Source organism: Brassica rapa, chromosome A09, assembly GCF_000309985.2.
Source record: "Brassica rapa cultivar Chiifu-401-42 chromosome A09, CAAS_Brap_v3.01, whole genome shotgun sequence".
NCBI lineage: Eukaryota > Viridiplantae > Streptophyta > Magnoliopsida > Brassicales > Brassicaceae > Brassica > Brassica rapa.
In genome coordinates, this window is record NC_024803.2 from 14,956,670 (window position 1) to 14,983,870 (window position 27,201).

A 27,201-nucleotide genomic window follows, 5' to 3' on the forward strand; every position below is an offset into this window, starting at 1 on the left:
TTATATCATTTCAAAACTATATTTTGTACTTATTAATAGTTATATAAAAGGGCCTCAGTTTTAAAACTCGCCTTAGGTCTCTAGAAACCCTCGCACGGCACCAAGTATATACTTCTTTTTCGTTGCGTTCGGTGCATTCGCACAGTTTAAAAAAGAAGCTAAAATTAGTTAATTGTTGTATGTCAATTAAATCTTTAACCATGTTTAATATCTGGACTAAATATTCCTACTTAACCATTTTACACACTGTCGAATCAAGTAAAAAATGTTATTTTCCAGTTAACAAAGTAATTATAAATCTCTAAGTAAAGTATACATTTAAAACTTAATTAATAATATAATAAAAAAAGCTAAATAAGGAGAGGAGGAAGCTGAAACATTAACTTCATTATACATAAAGAGCCATCTTTTTAACACACACTATCTCTCTCTCTCTATCTCCTCACCACATTCTCTCTCTCTTTCCCTTTTCACAGCCATTTGTTATTAGATTCTTCTCCCTCTCTCTATTGGATTGTATCATAGAGACTGATTAGTTCAAGCAACCCCAAACCAGAATTCTCCTCCTCTTCCGTTTGTTTCAATTTTCTGGGCTGTTCTTGTTTTCCTCCGTCCTTTCTCAGAAGAAGAACGTTCTTCACTTTGTTCTGGCTTTTATTAAAGAAAAGACTTTTCTGGGTTCTTTTCTTGGTGGTGAAGCTTGTCAATACCCAGTTTTTGTTTTTGCTTTTTGTTGTAAAGCTCAATCATAAAGAAAATCTTTAATCGTTAAGAAACTTGTCAGAGTCTCTGCTTTCTTGTGCAATTATATTTAATAACTTTTGAAAGAATAAGAAAAAGGATGGGGAAGCAAGGGCCTTGCTGTCACTGTGGAGTTACAAGTGAGTTTCTTGTTCTCACCACATCCCTTATTTTGTTTTCTTGGAACAAAACTCCAACTGCTTTGAATTTTGATAATGCAACATGAACAAACACTGATCATATCAAAATGATTTGGCTTGTGTCTGTGGTTCCTTTGCTCATCACTCTTTTTATGTTAATGTTGCAAATGTGTAATGAAGTCTCTAAAATGCTCTCAACTAATCAGAAGAACTCCATGTTGTCAACAGGCACACCTCTATGGAGAAACGGTCCACCAGAGAAGCCAGTTTTGTGCAATGCTTGCGGTTCCAGATGGAGAACGAAAGGAACACTTGTAAACTACACTCCTCTTCATTCTCGTTCTGAAGGTGATAATGAGATTGAAGATCACAGAGTTCAAAAGACGATGATGATCAACGGAATGCCTGTGAACAAAAAGATCCTCAAGAGGAAGTCATCACACCAAGAAAACTTCAACAACGGTTTCAAGAAGAGGTCATTAGAGGAAGAAGCTAGCAATAGATCAAGTTCTGGATCCGTTGTATCCAACTCAGAGAGCTGTGATCAATCCAACGCATGGGAAACTATTTTTCCTTGCAAGAAGAGGACATGCGTCGTGGTGGGGCGTCCTAAGGCAGCTTCTTCCGTTGAGAAGCTCACGAAGGATCTCTTTAGTATCTTACAAGAACAACAACAATCTTCTTGTCTCTCTGGTTGTTCAGAGGAAGACTTGCTTTTTGAGAATGGATCACCGATGGTGATTGGACATGGGAGTGTTCTTATGAGAGATGAGGAGTCTGAAGCTAGCTCACTCTTGGTTGAGAGCAGCAAGTCTGTATCAGTACGTTCTGTTGGATTTGAGGTTAATAGAGTCCAGAGATCTCTAAACTTTGGTGGGAATGATATAAAGCAGGAGCAACACAAGACCAAACCTCAAGTCTTGGGAAGACCTGGTTTACCACTTTGTAACATAGATTTGAAGGTAAACTCATTTGCAACACTTCCCCCAACAGTTTTGTTTCTTCAAAGATCTAAATGTATGTCTTACTGCAGGATGTTTTCAACTTTGATGAGTTCATAGAGAAGTTTACAGAAGAAGAACAGTGCAAACTGATGAAACTGCTTCCTGGAGCTGACTCTGTTGATCTTCCTGATAGGTTTCAACTCAATGCAACTTATAGTGTTTACAGATTTGTTTCAGCTGCTAGTTCAAGTTCTTATACTTTTTGTTTTTTTTTTCCTTTTACCAGCCTCAGAAGCATGTTTGAGTGTTCTCAGTTCAAAGACAACTTCTCCTTGTTTCAGCAACTTGTGGCATATGGAGTTTTTGAGACATTATCATCATCTTCTTCCTCTAAGCCTGAAGAGTTTAAGAAACTTGCAAAGCTTGCTTTATCAGATCCTAACAAATCACATTTGTTGGAAAGTTATTGCATGCTCAAGGTTTTTGACATATACTCTTCTTGAAACAGATAGTTATCTATACTTTCGGCTTTGGCTCATGTTAATCTTCTCTTCAGGAACAGAGAAAAGGGAGTGAAGACTCTGTTACCACAAGTGAAAGACCTTCTGAAAGCTTAAACCAAAACTTCTCAGGTCAAATTCAAGATTCTTGAATCATGTCAATGCATAGCTTTCTATCTGTTTCTGATTATTTTTGAGGTTTTGCATTCTCCAGAGACAAGGGGTGTGATGAAGAGCCCCAAAGAAGTGACGAAGATGAGACCAAAACACATTGGAACCGAAGAGATTGTAGAGAACAGTGTCTATTCCTTTAATAACCATATGCGCTACGGTGGACCTATGGTGTTTAGCTGTGAAGATAATGATATTTGTGATGAGGAGGATGTTCTTGTTGATGTGCCGTCTAATGGATCATTCCCTCAAGCAGAGCTTCTTCACATGATATAAAAGAAAGAGAAAAGTTTCTCAGACTCTTTGCTGCTTGTTTCTCAAAAGAAAGACTTAAAATACTTCAAGATCTCTCTCTCTCTCACTATCTCTAATGATTGAAGAGGAAACTTAATTACTCTTTAGGCTTTTTTTGAGAAAATGTGGCCAAATGAGATTATTTTCTGCATTAGAAATTGCAATCTGCAGATATTTAAAACAGAAGAACTTTTTATGAAATGGTTCTCTTTTGTTGTCTTGTTGAGACATACACTGTTTTCTTGTTCTTACAATTAGAGCTACGTGCGGATAAGATATTATATGTATTTCTCAATTCTAAAAAAATAATATATAATATTGTATTATATTATTTAAAGAATATAAAATAAGACTACATAACATAAATATATTTTTTTAATTTTCTTTGTGAAAATCATTATGTTGTTTGATTGTTGTACTTGTTTCGCATATTTACATAAATATCTGTGATAGATGAACAACTACACTTTTATTATCAGTAAATAAAATATGTTTATTATATAATATAAGAAAAATGAAATTATGTACTTTTTAAACAAACTTGTCTCATGTTGGGGATTCGGTTATAGACATATCATATTCGAAAGAGACATTTTTACAGTTATCAATCTTCTTAACAATCAAGAAACAAATCTGAATATCAAAAAAATATCTCATACGATCTCTTTGTGGAATAACTGCTCTGAAGAAATTGAATTTGAGCATCAAAAAGGACTGGAAATGGATGTGCAGATGTGTTATCTAAGTCAGCTTTACAAAGTACTATTCATAGTTCATATATCATTTATGTTCATCCTATTTTTTTGTCCATACTTTCTTAAACATCTTGAAATATCTGATGCTAATTAATAATAAACTTTTGGCTGACAAAAAAAAAAATCAAATTTGTCTAATTATCGCTTAATTTGTCTAACTGATTTATGTATTTCTCAATTCTAAAAAAATAATGTATAATATTGTATTACATTATTTAAAGAATATAAAATAAGACTACATAACATAAATATATTTTTTAAATTTTCTTTGTGGAAATCATTATGTTGTTTGATTGTTGTACTTGATTCACATATTTGCATAGATATTTGTGATAGATGAATAACTATATTTTATTATTAGTAAATAATATATATTTATTATATAATATAAAAAAATAAAATTATTTACTTTTTAAACAACCTTGTCTCATGTTGGGGACTCGGTTATAGACATATCATATTTGGAAAAGACATTTTTACAGTTATCAATCTTCTTAAAAGTCAAGAAACAAATCTGAATATCAAAACAATATCTCATATGATCTCTTTGTGGAATAACTGCTCTAAAGAAATTGAATTTAGGCATAAAAAAAGACTGGAAATAGATGTGCAGATGTGTTATCTTAGCCAGCTTTACAAAGTACTATTCATAGTTCATATATCATTTATGTCCATCCTATTTTTTGTCCATCATTTCTTAAACATCTTGAAATAATTGATGCTAATTAATAATAAACTTTTGGCTGGAAAAAAATCAAATTTTTTTAATTATCGCTTAAATATTTTATTAAAAGCTTTCAAGTGATATCATAATTTATTTTTTGTTAGTTTTTTTTGTTAAATTTTAGATTTTTTTTTGTATTTAAGATTTTTTCCATATTAAGCTTCTATTTCTTTAACTCAATTGATATATATATATATATATATATGTCATAAAAATTACCATCAAATCAGTTTTACTTATTTTTTATTTTGTTTTTAATGAAAATACACTTTTTAAATAATTTAATTTAAAATAAAATTATATATTAATTTGTTGTATTCTAACAATTTGATTGATTTAATTTATTTGCTTTGGTGGATAACTTAAAAAGTTTTCATATGAATCGGGGAAAGTAATCTTATGTTGTTATATTATATTTATATGTGTATATAGAATCTATATATAATGCTAGTGTAATAAAGAAAGAACATTATTTTTTGTAACTTCAAAAAGATACATTATTACAATTTGAAATTAATTAAAATTGAATAAAATGGTAAATAAATATTTGTAAATCTAATTGTTTTTTTTATCTTGTTTAGTTGGATTCTTATGAAAAGAAATCGATAGGTTAAATAAAGGTTTCAAAATTTGTTGTGTTATTGTTTTATCTATAAATTACAAAATTTATTGAATTGATATATTTAATTATTGCATCCTTAAATAATATTTTATTAAGACATTAGAGAACTATGTTTTGTGTTGTTTTGTCAAAATTGTACAAAAATCTATGCTTTTTCATATTTGTCACGAAAATTTATATGTTAAACTTACTTTTACAAAATTCTTAACTTTGTCACGAAAACAAAAATCTATGCTTTTTCATATTTGTCAATGTTCTCACACTTTTAAAGAATATATTAGCTTAGAGTATCGGAGTCTTGAAAGTTGAATTCATATTATTGTAATTGTACATAAGAGTTTGTGATTACATACTTAATGATTCTTGTATATGTATTCAAGAAAGTTTCAATGACTTAGTGGTAACTGCCATATATTTATGTTATACTAACCCGGGTTCGATCCTTTCTTTCGCATTGTTTTTCATTTTTTACGAAAAAATAAATGAGATGACGTGGCAACTTCGGGCTGTCTGATTGGTTGATTTTTTTATCCTATGTGGACACCCTCTCCATGGCTTATATTTACCTTTTAGTATAGTATAGATACTCAGACGAACAAGAAAGTTTTCTTTTCTTTGTAAAAATTAATTTTAGTTTTCATTTGGCATCCTTGGAAGTTTTATTTGAGCTTGTATTATCCGTAGTAATAAGGGTGGGCACTTCAGTTATTTTATTGGTTTGATTTCAGTTTGGTTTAAGTAATTCGGTTCTAGAATTTTTCCAACTGAAGTAAACCATAAATAGTTTGGTTTGGATTGGTTTGTATTCGGTTTGGTTTGTATTTCGGTTCGGTCCAATCGGGTTTCCTCGAGATTAGTTTTTTTTAAGAGAAATCATGTTTTAAAACATAAACGTATGGTCAAGAAATCTTGTGACTATGAAAAAATAAATTATCTAAACTAAATCCAATATAAAATTGAAACCTCTTGAAAACACAATCAAATCAAAGTTAACTAAAGTACATATAATTTTTTTTTAAATATCGTTAATAATGTCTTTTGAAAATAAAATATGTAAATTAAATCTAATATAAAACTGAAATAAAAACTAAAAATCACAAAAAAAATTATAAAAACACAATCAAACCAAATTAACTAAAGAAAATAGAAAATTTAAAAGACCAACATCGTTAATAAATTTAATAGTGATTTTAGTCTTAGATTTTAGTATATTCTATATTGCTAGTATGTTTAATTCAAACAATAAGAAAAATATAATGATTTATCGGTTTGGTTTAATTCGGTTCGATTCAGATCGGTTTTGGTTTGGTTGGTTCAGATTGGGAAAATCTTAAACCAAACTATTTTGATAACAGTGTCTATTCCTTTAATAACCATATGCGCTACGGTGGACCTATGGTGTTTAGCTGTGAAGATAATGATATTTGTGATGAGGAGGATGTTCTTGTTGATGTGCCGTCTAATGGATCATTCCCTCAAGCAGAGCTTCTTCACATGATATAAAAGAAAGAGAAAAGTTTCTCAGACTCTTTGCTGCTTGTTTCTCAAAAGAAAGACTTAAAATACTTCAAGATCTCTCTCTCTCACTATCTCTAATGATTGAAGAGGAAACTTAATTACTCTTTAGGCTTTTTTTGAGAAAATGTGGCCAAATGAGATTATTTTCTGCATTAGAAATTGCAATCTGCAGATATTTAAAACATAAGAACTTTTTATGAAATGGTTCTCTTTTGTGGTCTTGTTGAGACATACACTGTTTTCTTGTTCTTACAATACTCAGACGAACAAGAAAGTTTTCTTTTCTTTGTAAAAATTAATTTTAGTTTTCATTTGGCATCCTTGGAAGTTTTATTTGAGCTTGTATTATCCGTAGTAATAAGGGTGGGCACTTCAGTTATTTTATTGGTTTGATTTCAGTTTGGTTTAAGTAATTCGGTTCTAGAATTTTTCCAACTGAAGTAAACCATAAATAGTTTGGTTTGGATTGGTTTGTATTCGGTTTGGTTTGTATTTCGGTTCGGTCCAATCGGGTTTCCTCGAGATTAGTTTTTTTAAGAGAAATCATGTTTTAAAACATAAACGTATAGCCAAGAAATCTTCTGACTATGAAAAAATAAATTATCTAAACTAAATCCAATATAAAGTTGAAACAAAAACCTCTTGAAAACACAATCAAATCAAAGTTAACTAAAGTACATATAATTTTTTTTTAAATATCGTTAATAATGTCTTTTGAAAATAAAATATGTAAATTAAATCTAATATAAAACTGAAATAAAAACTAAAAATCACAAAAAAATTATAAGAACACAATCAAACCAAATTAACTAAAGAAAATAGAAAATTTAAAAGACCAACATCGTTAATAAATTTAATAGTGATTTCAGTCTTAGATTTTAGTATATTCTATATTGCTAGTATGTTTAATTCAAACAATAATTAAAATATAATGATTTATCGGTTTGGTTTAATTCGGTTCGATTCAGATCGGTTTTGGTTTGGTTGGTTCAGATTGGGAAAATCTTAAACCAAACTATTTTGATAATAGACTTTGGTTTGGTTTGAACCGGTTTCGGTGTGGTTGGTTCGGTTTGTCTCAGTTCGATTCGGTTTTTTTATCCACCCATACTCTGTAATATGATGGTAGAATTGTTAAACGTGAATTTTCATAAAACATATGATAGAATCGTCGATGTAGTAATAATAAAATCACTATTAAAACAATACATATCCTATTGAGCTTCTAAGTGGAATCTTATTGAACCAATTCAGATTTATCTTATAATTTGGGTTCAAAAATCGAATTAACCAAAATCTGCAAACAATCAAAGCCTAAATAAAGGAGTTCTTTATGAAACAGATTTCATTCACAATGCGTATAAAGAATAAGTCATTCCCACTAAATGTAGTGGACAAGTAAACATAATCATGAAAGGGTCTTGTTGGGTCAAAGATATACATCAAATAAAATTGACAAAGAAACAAATTTGATGGACAAAAACAAAGTAGAACAAGATCATAGAGAATTAACAGCTATCCCTCATAAGTTGAGATGGTAGATGCATCTACGGAGAAGCTGATGATAGCTATTATGTGGGAGAAGCTAAGGTGAGTTTTAAGATGAAACCAATGATGAGTCCAATGAGTCCAACCATAGCTGCCAACTTTAAAGATAACCCATTTGCGCTGTTACTTCTTCGTTTCTTCAACATCTCCTGCAATGTTATTTAAAATATGTTTGGCGATATGATTTGTAACTAAGAAATGGCCATTGATTAACCAACCAATGATAGAATATAAAGGAAAAGTTTATGGGGGGCGTACCAAATCATGTTGCAGCTGTTGTGTTTGCTTAACAGCTGCATCTCGCTCTTCCTTCAGCCGCTGTATAGCCTGATCATACATATTGATGGTAGAAACAGTTAGCGTGGGAATTAAAACAAGGCAAGAACCGATCTCTCTTGACATATGAGGTACATATGATTCACCATATGAAAGAAAGCTAATTATAACAGAGACAAAACAAAACAATACATAAAGCCTTGAAAATGGTATATGTTTTAAGTGTGTCCCAACCACAAGTGCGAATACCAGAAAGTATTTCTCGGATTTGAATGAAAGTTTGTATCCAAATTAGTTTGTATAGTGATTCTTGCATACAAGTATCAAGCAAAAAGGAGGCTATTTATAATGTGTTTGTCTATGCAAGAGGTTCATGGGTTGTTTATTGGTATTACATAGAAAAATCTTCCTACTATAAGACTTTTGCTACGATCTTAATTGGTTAGCACACAGGTTAAAGACGTGTAAGGCCATATAAGGTGGTTAAGAGCATTTGCAGGAAGTCATGACGACATGCAGAATACATAATATATCAGGTGGTTGTTACTCACAGTGACTGAGATGGATTCAGAGCCGTTTCCATCGCCACTGGTTGCTCCAGATTCAGAGGATCTTTGGGTTGTGGACGTGGCGATATACGAGACCTTGAGCTTACACTCTGTTAACGTTTTGCTACTGTCCTTGGTAAACTACACACACAGGCATGGTAGATAAATTGTCAATTTTCTTTTCCCAAAAATGCGAAAAATCATAGGATTCTGAGAAAAAGTAAGGCTGAATACTGTGTCTTGTGGAAGTTCATCGACATCAGTGTGAGGAGGGACAGTGGTACTCTGAAGGAGAAACTTGTCTTTACACTGCATATCTGGAGGATACTCCCGTTGTGCTTGTAGAGTAACTACCAGTTTTAGAAGATGCGTTGTTATTCCAATGTTTTTAAGATATTAAAACTGGGAATGAGTAAGAAAAGAGTGTAAAACCTCTAATGATGCAGGAGTCCCAAGGCTGAATGACACCAGTGTTGGGTCTAACAAAATACTTTTTAGGAGATGTAGTTTTCACCTGATCATTCATTCATTAAAAATTGAGGAGAAAGAAAGGAGATGAAGAAGGTGGGGAAGTACCTTGAAAGCAACATAGTTGTCGGTTTTATTGGAAACTTTAAGATCACAGTAGCTTTGCTTCTCGAGTTCAACTGAGATACAACAAATATCAAATTAATGGTTGTTTTCAAAAGAATCAAATTTCAAGGTGGTAAGCAGAGTCAATATATATATAAATTTTTCCAAACATGGAAGAGATTTGGTGTCACATCACAAGACAAGACACGACAAGAGGGAAATCAATGAATGGGATTCACAAAATCAAGAGAAGACATTCTTCATCTACATATGTTCTTCACTTTCGAAGAATGTAAAGATTTCAGGGTAGCAGATATCATAATATTAATGATCGAGAGTGGAGAATTTTGCTTACAAAGGAACTTGAGTTCATCAGGTTGAATGGAGATAAGCTGGTTCTCGCCAACGCCACTCATTATTGCTCTTTATTAGCTACAACAGAATTGAAAAAGAAGAAGATCCACAAAAGAATCAAATCTCTACAACTCGAGATCTATGCATGCACACATGGCAATCGAAACCCCCAATTCAAACAATTCCAGATTCTTTCTTCTTTTTTTTCTTTTTTCCAAGAAAAGGTAGAATCAGTGAGAAACTAAAAGCAAACAAAAAAAAAAAAAAAGGAGGGATCAAACCTGGGGGAAAAGGAACAAAAGTCAAGGTCTAATGGTCGATCGGGGAAGAAGGAAGATGCTTATTTCGGTTTGTATTTCTCCCCTGAAATCGCTCTCCACCAAAGACCTTCCTCTGGTTCGATGGGTGGTGGTGACGAAGCCAAAGTGAACTTTGTAAAATAGAGAGAGAGAGATAAAAGCAAAGGCGCTTCGTGGAACCGCCACGTGACGTTGAAGCAAAGTTCTGTGCGATTTCCTCCTGTAACTTCGGGGATGCAGAGAGGGTAAATCTGACACGTGTGTGTAAACTGTTGTTGTGTATTCCAGGAGAATTAAGCGACCCGTTGGAACCAAGGCTCAAATACGTGGCGAGTTTTGATTGGTGTAATGATTTTAATTTATTTTCATTTAATTATTCATGTCTGTAGTACTTAAATATCAGACCTAAAGTATCGAGATTTTAGAATCATGAAGAAGAAACATATATAGAGAGGAAAGAGACAAGAAAATACTCAAAAATGATTTCCCAGAATATTCCTTTTGTCTGCTCTTGCCTGACAAGTCACTGATTCCGATAAGAACCAGTACATAGAATCTCCTAATAAAGTGTTTTGAATGCATTCTAATTTTTACTTTTTTCAAGATCAAACCCATCAACAGGGAGGCTCACACAGCATTTTGATTTTACTTTTCTCAAATGTCACTGTAGATTACATGCGAATTCCAAAAGACAAACAAACAAACAGTTATTACAAGAAGAGAACGAGAGAAGATTTTAGCTACATTTGGAGGTTGAAGACAGCACAAGACTTGTGTTGGGTTGGGTTGGTTTGGTGTTCATTTGAAAGTGGAGAGACGAGGAAGTTTGTCCCTCAGATAGTAAAGCCTAGCTCTTCTCACTTTCCTGTGACTTACCACTTTTATCTCCTTTATGTTTGGTGAGTATCTGTTCATTTCAATAACACACACATACATCAGGTACCTTATGCTAACGCCTAGTCTAGTGTGCGACATTAAGAGAGGCAAGAAAGAAGATAAGACTTACAGAGGAAAGACGATTTCAACGCCAATGCCAGCAATGATTCTGCGGATACGAATTGTAGTGTGGATGCCTGCGTTCTGTCTAGACATCACTATTCCTTTGTAGATCGATAGCCTACGTCTGTTCTCAGGCACTTCCTGTCAAATATCAAAATCAAAATCAAATCTTGCAGTTTCAGATTATACCAAACAAGGCAGAACTTACCAGCTTGATCTCGACAATGTCCCCTGTCCTAATTTCTGGAACCGGTCTTACTTTCTCCGAAACCTCAATTGCTTTCTGGTTCAGTATCTACACAAAACAAAAAGTAAAACCAAACATTTCATCTCTCTGGCTGATTAGAACCAAAACGCAAATATTCTTACAGAACATACAATTTTATATTACAGCAAATTTTCACAATGAAATCAATCCTAAGGTAACCATATAAAATAGCATTTGAAAAAAAATTAACTAACTTACCCCCATGACATCTCCGAGCTTGGTCCTTGGCTTCCACGGAGGTTTAGCTTCCTCCACCTCAGCAGCTTCCACTGTTTCAGCAACATTCTCCACATCAGCTTCAGTTTCACCATCAGTGCTCTCTTCGGCTTTGGCGATGAACTCCCTTCTCTTCCTGGAATCGATTGCGCCGGAGTGATTTAGAAAACCCCTAGAAACTGAGATACGAGAGTTCACTGACGATGATGCTCGTGGTAGAAATGAAGAAACCCCTAAACTCCTAGACGACAGATTAGGGATTCTAGGTATCATATGCAATGCCTGCATACAAAATTCAAATAATCATAATGTGAAGTGTGTTCATGAGACATAGGAAAAAAACAACCTGAGGAAGAAGATGAGAGCTTGTCGCCATGTTTGCACAAACCCAATACTTCCGAGAAGCAGAGAGTAAAATGATGGAGCCTTATCAGCATCTCTCCTTATCCTCGATTGCAATTAGTTATATGGGCCTATAAATTTGGGCCTATTCAGTAGGCCCAAAATGGTAGTTTCATGATTGGTGACTGTTTAAACAAAATGTATTCGTTTTCAATATCATACTGTTTTATTATTTAGTAACTATGAAATCAATCTTTACTATTGCATACATGAGATTTTAAAAAATTGCCGATGAATCACATGCTTACATAATCTGTCTTGAACCTTACTTCTAGAACTGCGTATACGTGTATATGTTTCTATTTGTCGTGGAGAGCAATATTAATATTGTTTCGATTATTTTCTAACATTATCTTTGTCGGCAGACCATTTTCATTATCTTGTAAAGAAGTACAAACGATCACCTCAAGTACATATCATCATAGTTTTGATTAGTATTAAGCTCTTGTAACTTTTCCTAGACAAAATCTCTCTATCTTCTTAGCAAGTTGCGGGAACTTGTAATATTGAAGGCCATATGCGAGACATCATCAATGCATGTACTTTGGTATGGTTGCCCCCATTCTTGAGGTAGTTTTGGTTGATTGAGAGGCCTGTTATAAAGCACTTTTGAATCTCCATGATTCTTTCTAAATATTTATTTTACAATTAAAACAAACAAAAGTTGGAGTTTATTAATTTATATTTTATCCAAAAAAATTGAGTTTTGAGTTGACAATTATAACGTGATGTTGTTTATTAAAGTCGTAAACATGTTCACGTTATCATTGACTTACACCACAAGCGATGCAAAGCTAAAGAAATAAGGAAATGTTTCCATCTTTCTTTGTCTGTAATTTTCATAGAACGAATATATCTTTCTTAAAAGTTTTTTTTTTTTTTGGTTTAGAAAGGCTTTATAATCAATACCTTAAGAGATAAATCAGATTCGGAACTTTTAGCCCTTAAATTTTAGTTTTCCTCCGAGAGTATAGAATCAAAAAGGGCAAAATAATAATAGTGATAATTGATAAAGACGATTGCTGTTGTCAAAATGAAAAAGATTGATTATTTGTCATATCAGGGGGATGATAAAAGAAAGCCACGTGGGCATTCAAACAACAAACAGAAAGCATTTAAAATGTCCGAAAGCGTGGGGCCCACTAGTTCATTTCTTAACCGCGTCTTTGAGGAAAAAAAAAAAAAAGAGAGAGCACTTATTAAGCCAAAGGGGTAAAGTAAAGTAAATAACAAAAAACACTCACCGTTTAGGTCTTTCTCTCTCTGTCGTCTTTGATCTCTGAAACTATTATTCCGTTTAATCGCCAGACTCTCTTCGTTGGGAGATCGATCTAGATACGAGACTTAGCCATGAATCCTGAATAGTAAGACGCCTCTCTTCTCATTATTTGATATCTGCTTGTGATTTGGATTGATTAGTTTTGTCTGATCGATTCTCGATTTGCATAGTTTTAGATCTAGGCGAATTTGACTGAGATCTCGTAGTTTAGATTCGAGGGTGTAGACATAATATGACATTTGATCTCACTCTTTCGTAAAGAGGATTCATTGTTTTGGTTTATGCGGACAAACCCATCACCATATCTTTCAGATGTCTGAAACATGACAAAAGACGTCATCTTTATGTGTTTTTTATAAGCTTCACTCAGATTTGTCTTAATGATGTTTTTTTTTTCTCCTTTTTTTGTTGTTGTTGTTGCAGTGACTATCTGTTCAAGCTTTTGCTTATCGGTGACTCTGGTGTTGGAAAATCCTGTTTGCTTCTAAGATTTGCTGTATGTAACTCTAGCTTCTGTCCCTTTTTACATTGAACAAAAGTTCCATACTTGTTTCTCGAAAACCATTACTCAATTCAGTCGTTCTCTGTTTACACTATTGTTTGTATCGTTGTTACTCTTTGCCTTCTTACAGTTTAATATCTCTAATTCGTGTGTGCAGGATGATTCTTACCTGGATAGCTACATCAGTACCATTGGTGTTGACTTTGTAAGCACCCTCTTCTCATCGCTTCTTAATATAAATAAACAAATTAAAAAGTATTAATCTTTTAGTATGATGTGATTTGCAGAAAATCCGCACAGTTGAACAGGACGGAAAGACAATCAAACTCCAGATCGTAAGTGTTCTTGAGCTGCATAAGCAATATTAATTTTTACAAAGAGCACTTAATCAACCCTTGTTGGTATTCTTGGTTTACACAGTGGGACACAGCAGGCCAAGAACGTTTCAGGACGATCACCAGCAGCTACTACAGAGGAGCTCATGGGATCATTGTATGCACTCTCACTCTCACAACAAATCAAATCATCTTTCTTGTTATTACAAGATATATCCTTCTTTTGGTTGACCCTCGCAATTGACTTTTCTTGCCAGGTCACTTATGATGTCACTGACCAAGAGAGCTTCAACAACGTCAAACAATGGCTCAATGAAATCGACCGTTACGCTAGTGAGAATGTGAACAAGCTACTCGTTGGGAACAAAAACGATCTCACGTCGCAGAAGGTTGTATCCACTGAGACAGCTCAGGTAATTAACAAACCAAACCAAACCAAGTAGCCTCTTTTTGTGTAAACCTTGTCGAAAAGATAACATTTGTTGTATACTCTTCCTACAGGCGTTTGCTGATGAGCTTGGGATCCCTTTCTTGGAAACAAGTGCCAAAAATGCAACCAATGTTGAAGAAGCTTTCATGGCCATGACTGCTGCTATTAAGACCAGGTTTGGAATTAGATTCTCTACTTGTGCTCCTTAGCCCCTTTTTACTTCCATGCTTAAAACCGTTTTGTTGTTTTTTGTCTGCAGAATGGCTAGCCAACCATCTGGAGGTGCCAAGCCACCGACTGTCCAGATTCGCGGACAGCCAGTGAACCAGCAATCAGGATGTTGCTCATCTTGATTCCCATTAGTCTCAACAAGTTCTCTTTGGATCATTACACCATTATAATCATTTGTTTGCATTGCATGTAAGACTTCCCCAATTGACACAACTCTCGTTGAATCCTTTCTTTTCTTTTGTTTCATAGCTTTGCTATTCTTTATCTGATGTATTTTGAAATTCAACATTCTCTTGTAAAAGGTCCTTCCATGCAAATAAAGCAAAGTAGCCTTTTTCTATTTTCTCCACTCTTAGAATGTAATCTGAAATATATAATTCATGTTTTAAAGATTAGATTAATATGACAGTAATAAACTATGGCAGATAAGATGAAAAGAATCTAAAATTTTGTGAGACAAAAGGATATTATAATTTTGTTTTTCCATCATAAAGTCAAAGCTACCAAACATGTTTTGTAGTGAAAGTGTAACAAAAAATGATGGAGAACTAAGACAACAAAATTAAACTAAAAGAGAGTGGAGATAAGATAGGTAGATGCTTGGAAGGATCAGAAAGGGTGTCTTTAGTTGCCCAACGATGGGAACTGAGCACTGTCTCCGATAGCTGGAGCAGGAGCAGAGGCTCCTCCATTCCTTTGGTTTCCTCCTCCGTTGACTTTTCCATCCCTCTGTCCACGACCACCACTGCGTCCTCCTCTTCCACGGTATCCACCTCTTGGGTTGTAGGTCTCTCCATTAGCCGGCTTCAAAAACTGATTAATGCTCAACGACTACAAGAACAAGTAAAGATTCAGTACATGTTCCAAAAGACTGAGAAGAGAAAGAAACAAGACCTTCTTGGCCTTCTCTTCTTTCTCAGCAGCATCTTTGCGTTTGTCCTTGTCGGATCCCTGGAAACACACAAGCATCAACTCTTGCTCTACAAGAAACAATAAAAACTAGAATAACTGAGATTCTCACCAGCTTGATGAAGATCTCCTCATCATTGGTCTTCTTGTTAGAGAGCTGTTGCATAGACTCAAACACTTTGGTGTCAACTTTCCTTTCCTCCACCTTTGTGGCTTGCAGAGCTTTCTTCTTCTCCTCCAGAATCTTCTCATACTCTTCCAGCGTCATCTCCTACAACGAACTCATACCAATTTCAAAGTTAGTCTACATAGTTCAAACTTTGACTTCTCTCATCTCATATAACATGTTAAAAGTAGCCGATGATGTTTATACTGTACCTTGTCCTCAGGCTCTTGCTCAACTTCAGGAGCTTCTTTCTTTGCATCAGTGGTGGCATCCTCACCGCCTTCCTTCTCAGCAACAGGGCTCTTCTCAACCTCCGTTGTAGGTTCCTCGGTTGCTCTAATATCAGACAAACAGAAGAGTTTATTACTCATTCATTCTGTAGGTACAAACAAAAATGGTAGGAAGTTCAAACTGAAGAGAGCGATGCTTACGGTTGAATATCATCTTCAGGAGTACCCCAGTTTCCACGACCACCACCCTCACGTTTCACGTCATTACTAGCAAACATCAAGTCAAAACAAACAAACAAAAATCACAAACAGTGTAGCAGTAACCAAAGTAGAGGACCTAAAAAAGAAAGCTTTACCTACGACCAGTTCCACTACGGCGGTCATAGACCCTCCTCGGACGTTCAACATCACCAGTTTTACCATTAGCAAAACCACCAATGTGACCTCCACGACCACCACTTTCACGGTATCCGCGGAACCCACCGTTCCTTTCTCCATCCTTAGGTCCATCCTTTGGATCATGAGGTCTGTTTCCACCGGGGTTAAACGAACCACGAGGAGGCCCACGTCCACCACCACCACCATGACCTCCTGAAGGACCATTCCTTGACTCCCTCACTACATTTTATCCAAAAAAAATTCAAGATAATGACGCAAATGACAACATAGATGCTTTTATTACACGTTACAAAAAAAAAACTAAGACAGTAGTAACACACTCGAACCCTCCAAATGACAAAAGCATACATTTGTCTATCTATCTTTTTTTACCACCATCAACAAGATTCACTTTTAACTGAATCAGTCAAACGCTACTCAACATGTCTGAAAAACTAAAGCTGTTACGAGTCAGATAAACATTTTACCAGCTTGAGAAGGAGGAGACGGCTTGGTTGGGAACTTAGCGGCCTTAGCAGGCTGAACAGGAGCTGCTTTCTCGACCTTCTTCGGTAAACTCAAAACAATCTGGCTTGGATCCTCAGCGTCATCTCCTAAGAGATCGAACGGGTTCAAACTCGCCATTTCCGGAATATAAAACCGAGTCACACGAAAACACTGCTTGCTTGATCGGTTTCAAGCCTTGTTGACTAGACGAGTTCAACAAGAGGACAAAGATGGAACAAGAGAATCGAGTGAGAGTGAGTAAGCTAGTGGGAAGACCCTAGCAAATATGCGGCGGAGGTATAAAGTTTATGCGCTTATAACCTAATCTGCAATGTTTTGTTAACCGGACCTTGTGATTCCGTATTGTCATTGGGTCGATAGTCACCCCGGTCAAGTCTAACCGATTTTATTTTTTCATAAAAACTAGGTTATAATCCTCACTTTAAAAGCGTGGAAATATATCTTTTAACAAAATTTAATTTACTTAATCAAAATGGTTAAAGATTTTTATTAGTGTATTTGATAAAACTATAATTATATTATTTTGATTTTATATTAAATATGAAAATTATATAATATACTATTGTGCTTGTGTATACAAATTGTTTTACGTAGTATTATTTATTTTGTGTTCTGTTACATATTATAATAAATATATATATATATATGGAATAATTAAGAAGCCAATATTCTTTACTGTTTATAATTAAATTAGCGCGATCACATAAAATAAAACTATCGCTATTTAGAATCATTTTGTGGCAAATAAATAAAAATAATTATTTTTATCTTTTTTATATGTTATGTCATTAAACTTACATGATATTAAAATAGAGGTATAGTATATTTTTAATTTTCTATCTATTAAATGATTTCTACTTATATGATTATTTGTATCTTGTTAAAAAATCTAAATCTTTCAATGTGACACTTTTAATAATTTATTAATTTATATTCATTTTTAAAAATTTATATTAGATATTTATTATTCAAAATAATTAATTTTCATATATATTTTAATCATATTAGATAATTTCGTAGTTTTTATTTATGGAAAAAATGAATAAGATTTTGTGTACATGAATAATTAATTTTATGGTTAGTTTAGTGATAAGTATAATATATATTTATATAAACCAACTTATTTCTCTAAAAAAAATATTTTAGTGATGACATGCGTCATTTTTAAAGGTTGTAATGTTTCTCAATTAATAAGAGGTTGTTAAATTTTATTTTTTTGAATTATTTCAACATTTTTCGTTTTAAATTTTAATAAAATCTGTGTTACTTAATTTGGTTAATTGTGTGATAAATATTTTGATAACATTTTAGTTAAAATATATTTTATGTCAATTTATTGACTAAATGAATGTAGTTTTATATTTATGAAAATATAAATAAAGGAGTCAATTAATTTAATTGATTTTATATTAATATTTTTTGTACTTAAACATTACAAATACATATACTTATTTCCAAAAATATATATAATTTGAGTGTTTTGGTCAATTAATTGATTTATCAAATAATTTAGAAAAAAAATAATAAAAATTTCATTTTTATTAAAAAGATGACACATAATGTTTTATACAAAGAAAATGTTAAGAGTCAGTAAATTAACATCAAATAAATTTTATAATTAAAAATTTATCACATAAATATATATATATATATATATCACAAATATAATCAAAAAAGTATAGATATTTTATTAAAACTTCGTAATGAAACAGGATGAATTAATTTAAAAAAATTAAGTAATATTTAAGATAATTACCTATTTAATATAAATATAGAATAATATAATTAAATAGTTTTTAAATACACTAAAATAAAATTGTTATAACATTACTTATCAAAAATGTTTAAATCTATTGATATAAATCTATTGATAATGTAAATTAAATTTTATCAAAAACTATTCTCGCGCACAAAAGAATGGGTCATAATCTAGTGTTATAATATTAAAAGTTATGTCCAATAAAATGTTTATGGTTTAATAAAATATATATATAACTAGGTTATGCTTGTTATATAATGCGTTCCCCAAATTTATTAACTATTGATTTTAGCTTAGTATACGGTTCAGATGGTTTGGTTAAAATCAATTGCAAATATGTTTTATTCATAGAGAACCGTTTTGTTTTGGATTAGTGTCAACGTGTATAAAGTGTCTTTGCACACACTCATTATCAAATAACCAGAAAACTTTGTGTGTCTCTCGTCTCCTACGTTTCATCACCTCCATGAGAAGCTGATTTTCACCTTACGTACTCTCGATTCATTCATTTCTTCTAATATTAACAAATCGCATAAAATATATTTTCTAAAGAAAATGTAGAAAAAAAATAGTTAGTGGTCTGTTATTAGCAATGAAAATGTGATTATCTCCCTTCTCAGCTGATTGGATTTAGGCTCGGATCATGGTAGCAAGAGTATTTCCGGTGATACTCCTCCGATCAAGAAATCTAGAAGATGAACTCGATGTTTACAATAGCCATAATGGTTTTTATCCAAATACGGATACGTTTTAATCCTTCACATCTTTAATGATGACGACTCTAGATTAGAATATGGATATTTATAATTTGAGTTCGATTCAAGCATCATCAATGGTAAGTGTGACACATCACCATTTGGTACATAACAGGTCACTGAAACTCAATCATGATGTTGATGTTGAACAGTTTTAGGACAATTTCAGCTAGATAATTTTTCGTGGTGGAAAAAAATCCACTCCGATGTCAAATTAACTAAGATGTTATCAAATTTTGATCGCATGGTTATTTTTCTTCGCGTTAGATGATGCTTTGGCCGTAAAATTTGGAATTCATGAAAATTATAAGATCTTGAAAAAAGTATACATGAGACATGAATAGAAGAACAACTTTATAAATAGGTGAATGATCTTTTAAAATCTATATTTTGTTACTGGGGCTAGGAAGTAAGCCCCACAACCCAAACGGCGATCAAAACTAGCTAACGAACTCAGCTAGGGCCTAGGGAGATATAACGTATTTGATATCAAAATATGGATACATTTTATTTATTGTTAAAATCATGAATACTACTATGAAAAAGCAACAGTAAGAAATGAAAGATGTATTCTTTTTGTTGCAGAGCGATATTTTTGTGATAATTGAAAATTGGTCATCCCAAATTTAATTTCATAGTTGAATCAAATACATTTGATTCTACACATCTATAGCTTTTATTCAGGCTAACGTCGTAATACAACAAAAATAATTTAATATTAATAATGCAATAAAGATTTGAAGCTCACAAGAAAACTATTAAAGGTAATACATACACTATTAATAAAGAAAACTTATAAAGAAAAACGTCTTTATTTGTTTGATGAAAAACAAGAAAAAAAAAAGCATCTTTGCAATTTAGTTCACTCGATCTATTTTTTTACTTTAAATTTTTATATTTATATCAAGGCCCTGAGGCTTACAGTGCATTTTGAAAGATCACATGTAATCTGGATACAAATAAAAAAAAATAGAAGAACCCGTGGGCTTACAGCGCAAGCAGATCAGACAAAAGGTTCTGCAACAACCACCTAACAATCAGTGGAAAACCTCAAACCAAGTAGACAAAAGGAAATGGTAGAGGGAAGATTTCTTTGAGCTCGTGATAAAGAGTCAAGCTTACTGCGAATGATGAGACTGATCTCATCAATAAGAGAAGCTGCAGGCCGTGAGGCTGAGGAGTGAAGTCTGCTATTGCGACTCTTTCCACACTATGCAGCAACAAGCTTGGTAGAGCAGCTTGAGAATGAGGCATAAGTTCTTGTTACTTCACATTATAATTATTTTTCACATATTTATGTAAATTTTAGTAAATAAATAAATTTTAATTTTACTAAAACGCCTATAAATAATTATATTTTACTGTTTTATTTATAATTAAATGATTTTTAATAAATATTTTTAGGGGTCTTTAGGAAAAAAAATACCTGTTTTTGGAATAAAAGCATCTTACGTTGTCAAAACAGTAGTATATTAATTTACACAGAACACTCGACTGTCTGCCGCCACATTTAATAGCAAAACTTTCTATTGCAAAACACACATGAAGCTGCTGACCAAAAAAGAAAAGAACACACATGAAGTAGCTCTGATAACCAAACAACACATGTCTCTTATGCAACTTCGCACTTCACCTGCAACTCCGACGGCACCTCCTCTGTATTTCTCCTCCGTTTCGGCGTCCCCTTATCAGACGATGAAGAAGAAGTATAAGATCTCTTTGACGGGATCCGAACCGGGTCGGGTTCACCTGAATTCACTCTCCACGGAAAGTTCAACAAGGCGCGGGAACCACGCATCCTAAAAGCAGCTCTGTCGTAAGCCAAAGCTGCATCTTCCGCCTTCTCAAACGTCCCTAACCAAACCCTCGCCCCGAACTTCGCCGGATCTCGAATCTCCGCCGCGAATTTCCCCCACGGCCTCTGTCTTACTCCTCTGTAATGCTTCCCCTTTGCCGGCGGCGCCACCTCCTTCGGCTTCTCCGCCACCGCTGCGAGATTCTCCGCCGGCTCCGTTTTAACCGCCGGAAAATCGTTATGAGACGGAGTAGCCGGGGGCTTCGACGACGGTTCTAAATCAAAAAAATCGCTGAGACAGCTCAAGTCCGATGACGGAGATGACGTTTCATAGGCTGCTCCGTTGAAGGCCTCGTTGAGAACACCGTACACTAACATATCCTCAGAATCATTCTCTTTTAACGGCAAGTCTCCCCAACTCTCAGTGAAGCAAGAACTCGGTATTGACTCACTGAATTGTAACTCCGTCTCTCCTCCTAGCAAGTGACGTCGTATCGACTCCAACACAGCGTACTCGGTTTCTGTTGCCGCCATAATCTCGCCCTCTCCATACATTATTACAGAGAAAATATTTTTTTTTTTTTTTATGTTTTGGATTGAATTGTCAAAACATCTAAAATCTTTTTCTATGCGTGAAGAGGTTTATATAGTGGATACTAGAGTAGACGAGGTTCATGAACCTGGAAAATTTATTATAAAAGTCTTTTTCATGATTTTTCAATTTTATAATATAGTGGGAGTGTGGAACTTAAAAAACTGATAAATAAATATGAAAGTTGTGGATTTTTCATTACCACGAAGGTTCGTGAATTTGAACACGTGAGCTTTATCCACACAATGAAGCTGAAGTGTCAAGATTGACGTCATGAAATATACGGAAGCAAGATGTTGATTGGTCTCTCTTAACTTGTCCCTTGTTTTTGTCTTATGGGTTTTGAATTTATATTTCGGTTTTATAAAGCAACTTGTCCCTTGTTTGGTTTATTAATAGAACCAAGGTCTTGGTCTACTATTATTTGTGGAATATTAAACTTTAAAAATTTAAATCAAAATTTGAATTTAGTTGAAAGAAATTGACCTCTTTTAAGTGATATTAGAGCATCTTTAGTGATAAGTTTCTTCACCATGGTTTCTCATCATAATTTTATTAATATTGTAAAGCAAATTAGTTATCTAAATAAGATTTAATGTTTTAGTGCTTGCTGTCTCATTTACATATATACACGTGAGACGTCAAAAACAAAAAAAAAAAAAAAAAACATATATACACGTGTAGATAATCTCTCTACAAAAAAAGTTAGTGTCTCTTCTTCTACGTACGTCTTTTTATTTTTTTCTGATTTCTCTTTCCTTGTTTTCATTTTTATATTAGTATTTTGATGAGAGATCATTGTAAAAAATGACCGCTGCTGATGCCCTTATAGCTGATAAAATTTGAAAAATACAGAGCTGGATAATATTAAAATTGCAAATGTGTGCTTAATTAGTGGTTCCTAAATATATTTTGGTTTAGTTACATGAAATCTAGCTTAGATTTTGGTTTTGGTGGTTAAATAAAAATCAAAGCAGGTATGGCATAGCTAGTTCGAATGGGACACTTAATAAAATGTCTCCACAAATCGGGATACATTTCTCTTAGACACAAGTTAATATCTTCTCACGTTTTCCCTTTACCTTTCCCTTATACTAACTAATTTTGTTCAGTTTCTAACGTCATTGTCATTTTAGAACTTCTTTATGTTGACCAAAAAAAAGAAACTCAAAAATATTTCATGTTTTTTATTAACTATAATAAGAAACTAGGTTAAGATCCGCGCCTTGCGCGTAATATTTTTTACATATTATGAAATAATAAATATTATTTTATGCATTAAATATTTTTTTACATATATAAAAATTATTTTATGCATTAAATATTTTTTACATATTATGAAATAATAAATATATATTTAATAGTTAAAATTCGGTAACTATTAGATATATAATTAAATTGGTGTGAACATATAAATCAATTTTATTAATCTAAAAAATATTTATTTTATATTTGATAGGATATGTAATTAAATTTAAATGATACTAACATACATAGTATATTTTAGTATATTTTTAATATTAATGTCTATTAAATGATGATTTTTACTCATATATTTTTTTGATCATTTGTATCTTTAAAAAAAAAATTAAATTACTGATAACAAAATTTTCATTGTGGAATTAATAGTTTTAGTAATTATATTTTTTTAAAATAAGTTGTCAATGTTCGTTCAAAACTTTTATCAAAAAAATGGTTGAAAGTAAATTTTGAAACTAAAATATTTATGTATTTTATATGGTTTATAGTTTAATTTAAAACGATATATATATATATATTAAAATAATTAATTAAATATGAATTTTTACTTATATAATTTTGTAATCATTTGTATTTTTTTCATAACAAAAATTTCAAACCATGGATCACAAAATTTGAATGTGAGGCTTTTAAGAGTTTTAGTAATTTATAGTCGTTTTTAAAAATTCAAAATATAACATATACAGAAAAATCTAAATTTTTATTATATGATTATTGTGGTTGTTTAATTTATTTAATAGTTTTAAATTAAACATATGATAGAAGATACACTAATTTTTTTATCAAATCTTTATTATTCAAAATCATTAATTGTCATATATACTTTAGCCACATTAGTTAATTTCGTAAATTTTATTTAAGGAAATAATAAAGTACATTAATAATGAATTTATTGTTAGTTTAATAAAAAACTTTTTATATAATTAGATGGACCAACATATTTCTCTAATGATTCTAAGAATCAACTTAGTGATGACATGTGGCTACAAAAAGAAGTTATAATGTTTCTCAAATAATATATAGGGGATAACCATTCGTGCTCTAGTCAAAAAATCTGCAGTACTAGAAACCTAAATTCCTAATGATAGTTTTTCATGCAATGGTTATAATATTTTGTTTCATCTCTGTAAAATTTCTTTATATTTTGCTTGTTTGTTCGAATAACCTTGTATACATTTCTTTTCACCAATAAAATTATTGAGTTTCCGTCTTTTCCTTTCTATTCGTTAAGCCATACACGAACAAATTAATGGTGGGTCTCTCACGAGTGTCCACTTTCAAAAGATACCTCTTTCACGGAAGCATAGTTAGTCAATAGTCAATAGTCACTCTCTAAACAAATTTGAACCATGATATATATAACATATAAAAAGAATTAGACTAAATTTGATTTTCTCGACCAAATCATTTTCATACTTTTTGCTATTAATTTTTTGAGCTTATGAAAATTTGAATTTACTAAGACTAAAAAGAAGCTGTAACACACTTGTAACTTCCTATTAGGTTAAGGGAGGGTTATTATTATTGTTTTACCAAAAAGGAAAGAAAGGAAGGTTATTGATAAGTGAATTCTCTTAAACTTTGAAAATTTTGAGATTCTATTGCTATTGGTTCTTGGATTTAAAAATTTTGAATATAATCCATTGTTATTGGTTTAAAAAATTTCAAAATCCATTCAAATTTATTGTTATTCAAAAAATTTAGTTATTATTGATTCTCAAATTTTAACTAAATCTAGTGCTATTGAGAAATGAATTTTTTTTATTTTTACTTATAAGACTCAACTTTCAAAATATCATATGTATCCATGTGATTTTCAAAATCCATGTGATAATTTTTACAAATATCTATTGCACCTTAAATCCAGATTATATATCCAAAACTATAATTTATTATATTTTATATCTTTTACATTTTTGAATATATAATTATATTTATATTGTTTTATCATTTTTGAATATCTATATATATAAAAATATGTTCGCCTCCCTCCTGTGATGCCACGTCATCAAGTCGTTCGTTATGGGAGTGACACGTGTCCCATTTTATATTTGAGGCCAAAATAAAACAAAAAGCTGTTAGGAGTAATTGAACCCAGCACCTCCAGCACTGGTAATATTTCTTAGGACCACTAGGTTAAAGTCACTTTTTATAAATATGTGGCCGCGAAAATACTTATTATCGTGTTAGCTGGAAGCCCATGCTTCTTCTGCTTGTGGCCAGGGCCGGTACTGAACTGACGTCAAGATGAAGATCGTAAAGTTAAAAACTTTTCTCCAAACAGTTTTGAAATGTTTCCAACCTTTATAACTTGATGCATATAATATATATTAAAATACATTTGTTGTACACGCTTTTATTAGTTTTGCTTTTAAAAGAAGGTATTTGCAGTTATAAATATTTTGTGCCAGTGAAGTAATGGTTGAAAAACCTCTATACATATGTCATTTTAAAATAACACCCAACTTCTATATATAGTCAATACATATGTCCATGTTATATTCTAGACTAAATATTTTCTCTTTTAAAAATATAGAAAACAGTTTTTTTAGTCTACAAGCAAATATTGTAGAGCAAGTATGCATTATACAAAATAATATATATTTAAAATCCATACGCAAAAACATAAAAGTTGATATAGGCCTCTTTCTGACACATGCACACTCCACTATAAATAAGAATTAAAAAAAAAGAACATTATTGTCATCAAACTATATCACAAATCCACATTTGTACATCTATAATTATGAGTTGGACAATTAATTAATTTGATACCATACCAAAGCAAGAATAATCGAAAAACAACTATACCACCGCATACTAATAAGTAACACATAACAGATAACCAAATTCTTGAATCTTAAAACAAATTTCAACTCGAGCATTTAGTGAATATCAAATTAACTAATATCCCGCCCGTAGGACGGACCGACCCTAGTGTATATATATAAATATTTATTTATAAATGTTAAAAAATTAAAAAAATAAAAAAAATTAAAATAAAATAGTTTAAAATAGCATTTTCAAATTTCAAAAAGAAAATTTGAAAAAGATTTTGAAATTAAAATTATAAAAATTTCGAATTTGAAAACATATAATTCGAAATTATAAAAAAATAATTTTTATTATTTTATTATTTTATTATTTGTATATCTTTTTTTGTCAAACTTATTATTTATATATCTATAAAGCAATTTTGTCTCTTTAATGAATCTTCTTTTGGATATACAAATTCATGAAAATTTATACTAATCTAAAAAAATTATGATTAAATTTTATAGGATTTTCTGCAAAAAAGATCTTCAAAGATGAATACTCTTTAAAAAAATTTCATCAATATGTTGTATTTTTAAATAATTTTCATAAAAACTGTTATTTTTGGAAAGTTTTCATTTTTTGGAGAAATATTGTAGATTTGGGTTTGTGATTTAAAAATTAGGATAACTAGACTATTTGTGGACAGATGAATACTCTTTAAGAATTTTTCATCAATATGTTGTATTTTTAAATAATATTCCTAAAAACTGCTATTTTTGGAAAATTTTCATTTTTTGGAGAAAAATATTGTAGATTTGGGTTTGTGATTTAAAAATTAGGACAACTAGACTATTTGTGGACAGATGAATAATCTTTAAGAATTTTTCATCAATATGTTGTATTTTTTAAAAAAAATCTTAAAAACTGCTATTTTTAGAAAGTTTTCATTTTTAGAGAAATATTATAGATTTGGGTTTGTGATTTAGAAATTAGGACAACAAGAATATTTCTGGATATATGAGTATTCTTTCGGAATTTTTCATCAATAGTTTGTATTTTAAAATAATTTTCTTAAAAACTGCAATTTTAAAAAGTTTTCATTTTTAGAGAAATATGATAGATTTGGGTTTGTGATTTAGAAATTAGGACAACAAAAATATTTGTGGATAGATGAGTATTCTTTCGGTGTTTTTCATCAGTAGGTTATATTTTTAAATAATTTTCTTAAAAACTGCTATTTTTGGAAAGTTTTCATTTTTTTAGAGAAATATTGTAGATTTGAGTTTGTGGTTTAAAAATTAAGATAACAAGAATATTTGTGGATAATTGAGTATTCTTTTAGAAATTTTCATCAGCAACTTGTATTTTAAATAATTTTCTTCAAAATTTTTATTTTGGAAAGT

At 31.7% G+C, this 27,201-nt stretch overlaps 6 protein-coding genes across 8 annotated transcripts; 2 read left to right on the forward strand and 4 right to left on the reverse strand.

Moving 5' to 3' along the window:
• Positions 1-419: 419 nt before the first annotated feature.
• On the forward strand, positions 420-6,740 carry LOC103839545 (GATA transcription factor 27). Of its 3 annotated transcripts, XM_033280947.1 has the most exons (7): positions 420-881; positions 1,110-1,843; positions 1,915-2,018; positions 2,112-2,304; positions 2,382-2,457; positions 2,540-2,667; positions 6,290-6,740. In XM_033280947.1, the coding sequence occupies exons 1-7, from the start codon at positions 842-844 to the stop codon at positions 6,392-6,394; spliced, it is 1,380 nt and encodes a 459-aa protein (XP_033136838.1). In that variant the 5' UTR covers positions 420-841; the 3' UTR covers positions 6,395-6,740. The 3 variants fall into 3 exon arrangements, with proteins under 3 accessions (XP_033136838.1, XP_009114295.1, XP_009114293.1); XM_009116047.3 differs by lacking the exon at positions 6,290-6,740 and having other exon boundaries at positions 2,388-2,457; positions 2,540-3,016; XM_009116045.3 differs by lacking the exon at positions 6,290-6,740 and having other exon boundaries at positions 422-881; positions 2,540-3,016.
• A 993-nt stretch (positions 6,741-7,733) lies between these two features.
• LOC103839543 (vesicle-associated protein 2-1) lies at positions 7,734-10,361 on the reverse strand. The gene is made up of 8 exons (XM_009116042.3): positions 9,990-10,361; positions 9,710-9,786; positions 9,358-9,428; positions 9,214-9,295; positions 9,016-9,131; positions 8,785-8,922; positions 8,216-8,284; positions 7,734-8,106 (listed from the first exon to the last, which is right to left on the reverse strand). Exons 2-8 carry the CDS (start codon positions 9,768-9,770, stop codon positions 7,981-7,983), a joined length of 663 nt encoding a protein of 220 aa, XP_009114290.2. The 5' UTR covers positions 9,771-9,786; positions 9,990-10,361; the 3' UTR covers positions 7,734-7,980.
• A 260-nt stretch (positions 10,362-10,621) lies between these two features.
• LOC103839541 (50S ribosomal protein L19-2, chloroplastic) lies at positions 10,622-12,012 on the reverse strand. The gene is made up of 5 exons (XM_009116041.3): positions 11,837-12,012; positions 11,473-11,772; positions 11,215-11,301; positions 11,014-11,147; positions 10,622-10,914 (listed from the first exon to the last, which is right to left on the reverse strand). Exons 1-5 carry the CDS (start codon positions 11,864-11,866, stop codon positions 10,806-10,808), a joined length of 660 nt encoding a protein of 219 aa, XP_009114289.1. The 5' UTR covers positions 11,867-12,012; the 3' UTR covers positions 10,622-10,805.
• Positions 12,013-13,062: 1,050 nt separating this feature from the next.
• Positions 13,063-15,011, forward strand: LOC103839540 (ras-related protein RABD2b). The gene is made up of 8 exons (XM_009116040.3): positions 13,063-13,256; positions 13,595-13,667; positions 13,831-13,878; positions 13,961-14,008; positions 14,094-14,165; positions 14,266-14,421; positions 14,510-14,613; positions 14,698-15,011. The coding sequence occupies exons 1-8, from the start codon at positions 13,243-13,245 to the stop codon at positions 14,789-14,791; spliced, it is 609 nt and encodes a 202-aa protein (XP_009114288.1). The 5' UTR covers positions 13,063-13,242; the 3' UTR covers positions 14,792-15,011.
• An 89-nt stretch (positions 15,012-15,100) lies between these two features.
• Positions 15,101-17,166, reverse strand: LOC103839539 (RGG repeats nuclear RNA binding protein C). The gene is made up of 7 exons (XM_009116039.3): positions 16,841-17,166; positions 16,331-16,592; positions 16,176-16,241; positions 15,957-16,080; positions 15,691-15,849; positions 15,564-15,620; positions 15,101-15,500 (listed from the first exon to the last, which is right to left on the reverse strand). Exons 1-7 carry the CDS (start codon positions 16,995-16,997, stop codon positions 15,294-15,296), a joined length of 1,032 nt encoding a protein of 343 aa, XP_009114287.2. The 5' UTR covers positions 16,998-17,166; the 3' UTR covers positions 15,101-15,293.
• A 651-nt stretch (positions 17,167-17,817) lies between these two features.
• On the reverse strand, positions 17,818-23,064 carry LOC103839538 (ethylene-responsive transcription factor 2). Its single transcript, XM_033280981.1, has one exon. The coding sequence runs from the start codon at positions 21,742-21,744 to the stop codon at positions 21,007-21,009; it is 738 nt and encodes a 245-aa protein (XP_033136872.1). The 5' UTR covers positions 21,745-23,064; the 3' UTR covers positions 17,818-21,006.
• Between the last annotated feature and the right edge of the window lie 4,137 nt (positions 23,065-27,201).

Coding starts and splice junctions, on each gene's coding strand:
- LOC103839543 (XM_009116042.3), bottom strand. CDS start 9,770: ATGAGTGGCGTTGGCGAGAACCAGCTTATCTCCATTCAACCTGATGAA. Junction 9,296..9,357: donor ACAACTATGTTGCTTTCAAG/GTACTTCCCCAC, acceptor ATGAATGATCAG/GTGAAAACTACATCTCCTAA. Junction 9,132..9,213: donor GGACTCCTGCATCATTAGAG/GTTTTACACTCT, acceptor TAAAACTGGTAG/TTACTCTACAAGCACAACGG.
- LOC103839541 (XM_009116041.3), bottom strand. CDS start 11,866: ATGGCGACAAGCTCTCATCTTCTTCCTCAG. Junction 11,773..11,836: donor GCTCTCATCTTCTTCCTCAG/GTTGTTTTTTTC, acceptor TTTTGTATGCAG/GCATTGCATATGATACCTAG. Junction 11,302..11,472: donor AGCTCGGAGATGTCATGGGG/GTAAGTTAGTTA, acceptor TGTTTTGTGTAG/ATACTGAACCAGAAAGCAAT.
- LOC103839538 (XM_033280981.1), bottom strand. CDS start 21,744: ATGTATGGAGAGGGCGAGATTATGGCGGCAACAGAAACCGAGTACGCT.
- LOC103839540 (XM_009116040.3), top strand. Junction 13,879..13,960: donor GTACCATTGGTGTTGACTTT/GTAAGCACCCTC, acceptor TGTGATTTGCAG/AAAATCCGCACAGTTGAACA. Junction 14,009..14,093: donor AGACAATCAAACTCCAGATC/GTAAGTGTTCTT, acceptor TGGTTTACACAG/TGGGACACAGCAGGCCAAGA.
- LOC103839539 (XM_009116039.3), bottom strand. CDS start 16,997: ATGGCGAGTTTGAACCCGTTCGATCTCTTAGGAGATGACGCTGAGGAT. Junction 16,593..16,840: donor GTCTCCTCCTTCTCAAGCTG/GTAAAATGTTTA, acceptor GATAAAATGTAG/TGAGGGAGTCAAGGAATGGT. Junction 15,850..15,956: donor AGCAAGAGCCTGAGGACAAG/GTACAGTATAAA, acceptor AGTTCGTTGTAG/GAGATGACGCTGGAAGAGTA.
- LOC103839545 (XM_033280947.1), top strand. CDS start 842: ATGGGGAAGCAAGGGCCTTGCTGTCACTGTGGAGTTACAA. Junction 1,844..1,914: donor TTTGTAACATAGATTTGAAG/GTAAACTCATTT, acceptor GTCTTACTGCAG/GATGTTTTCAACTTTGATGA. Junction 2,305..2,381: donor AAAGTTATTGCATGCTCAAG/GTTTTTGACATA, acceptor TCTTCTCTTCAG/GAACAGAGAAAAGGGAGTGA.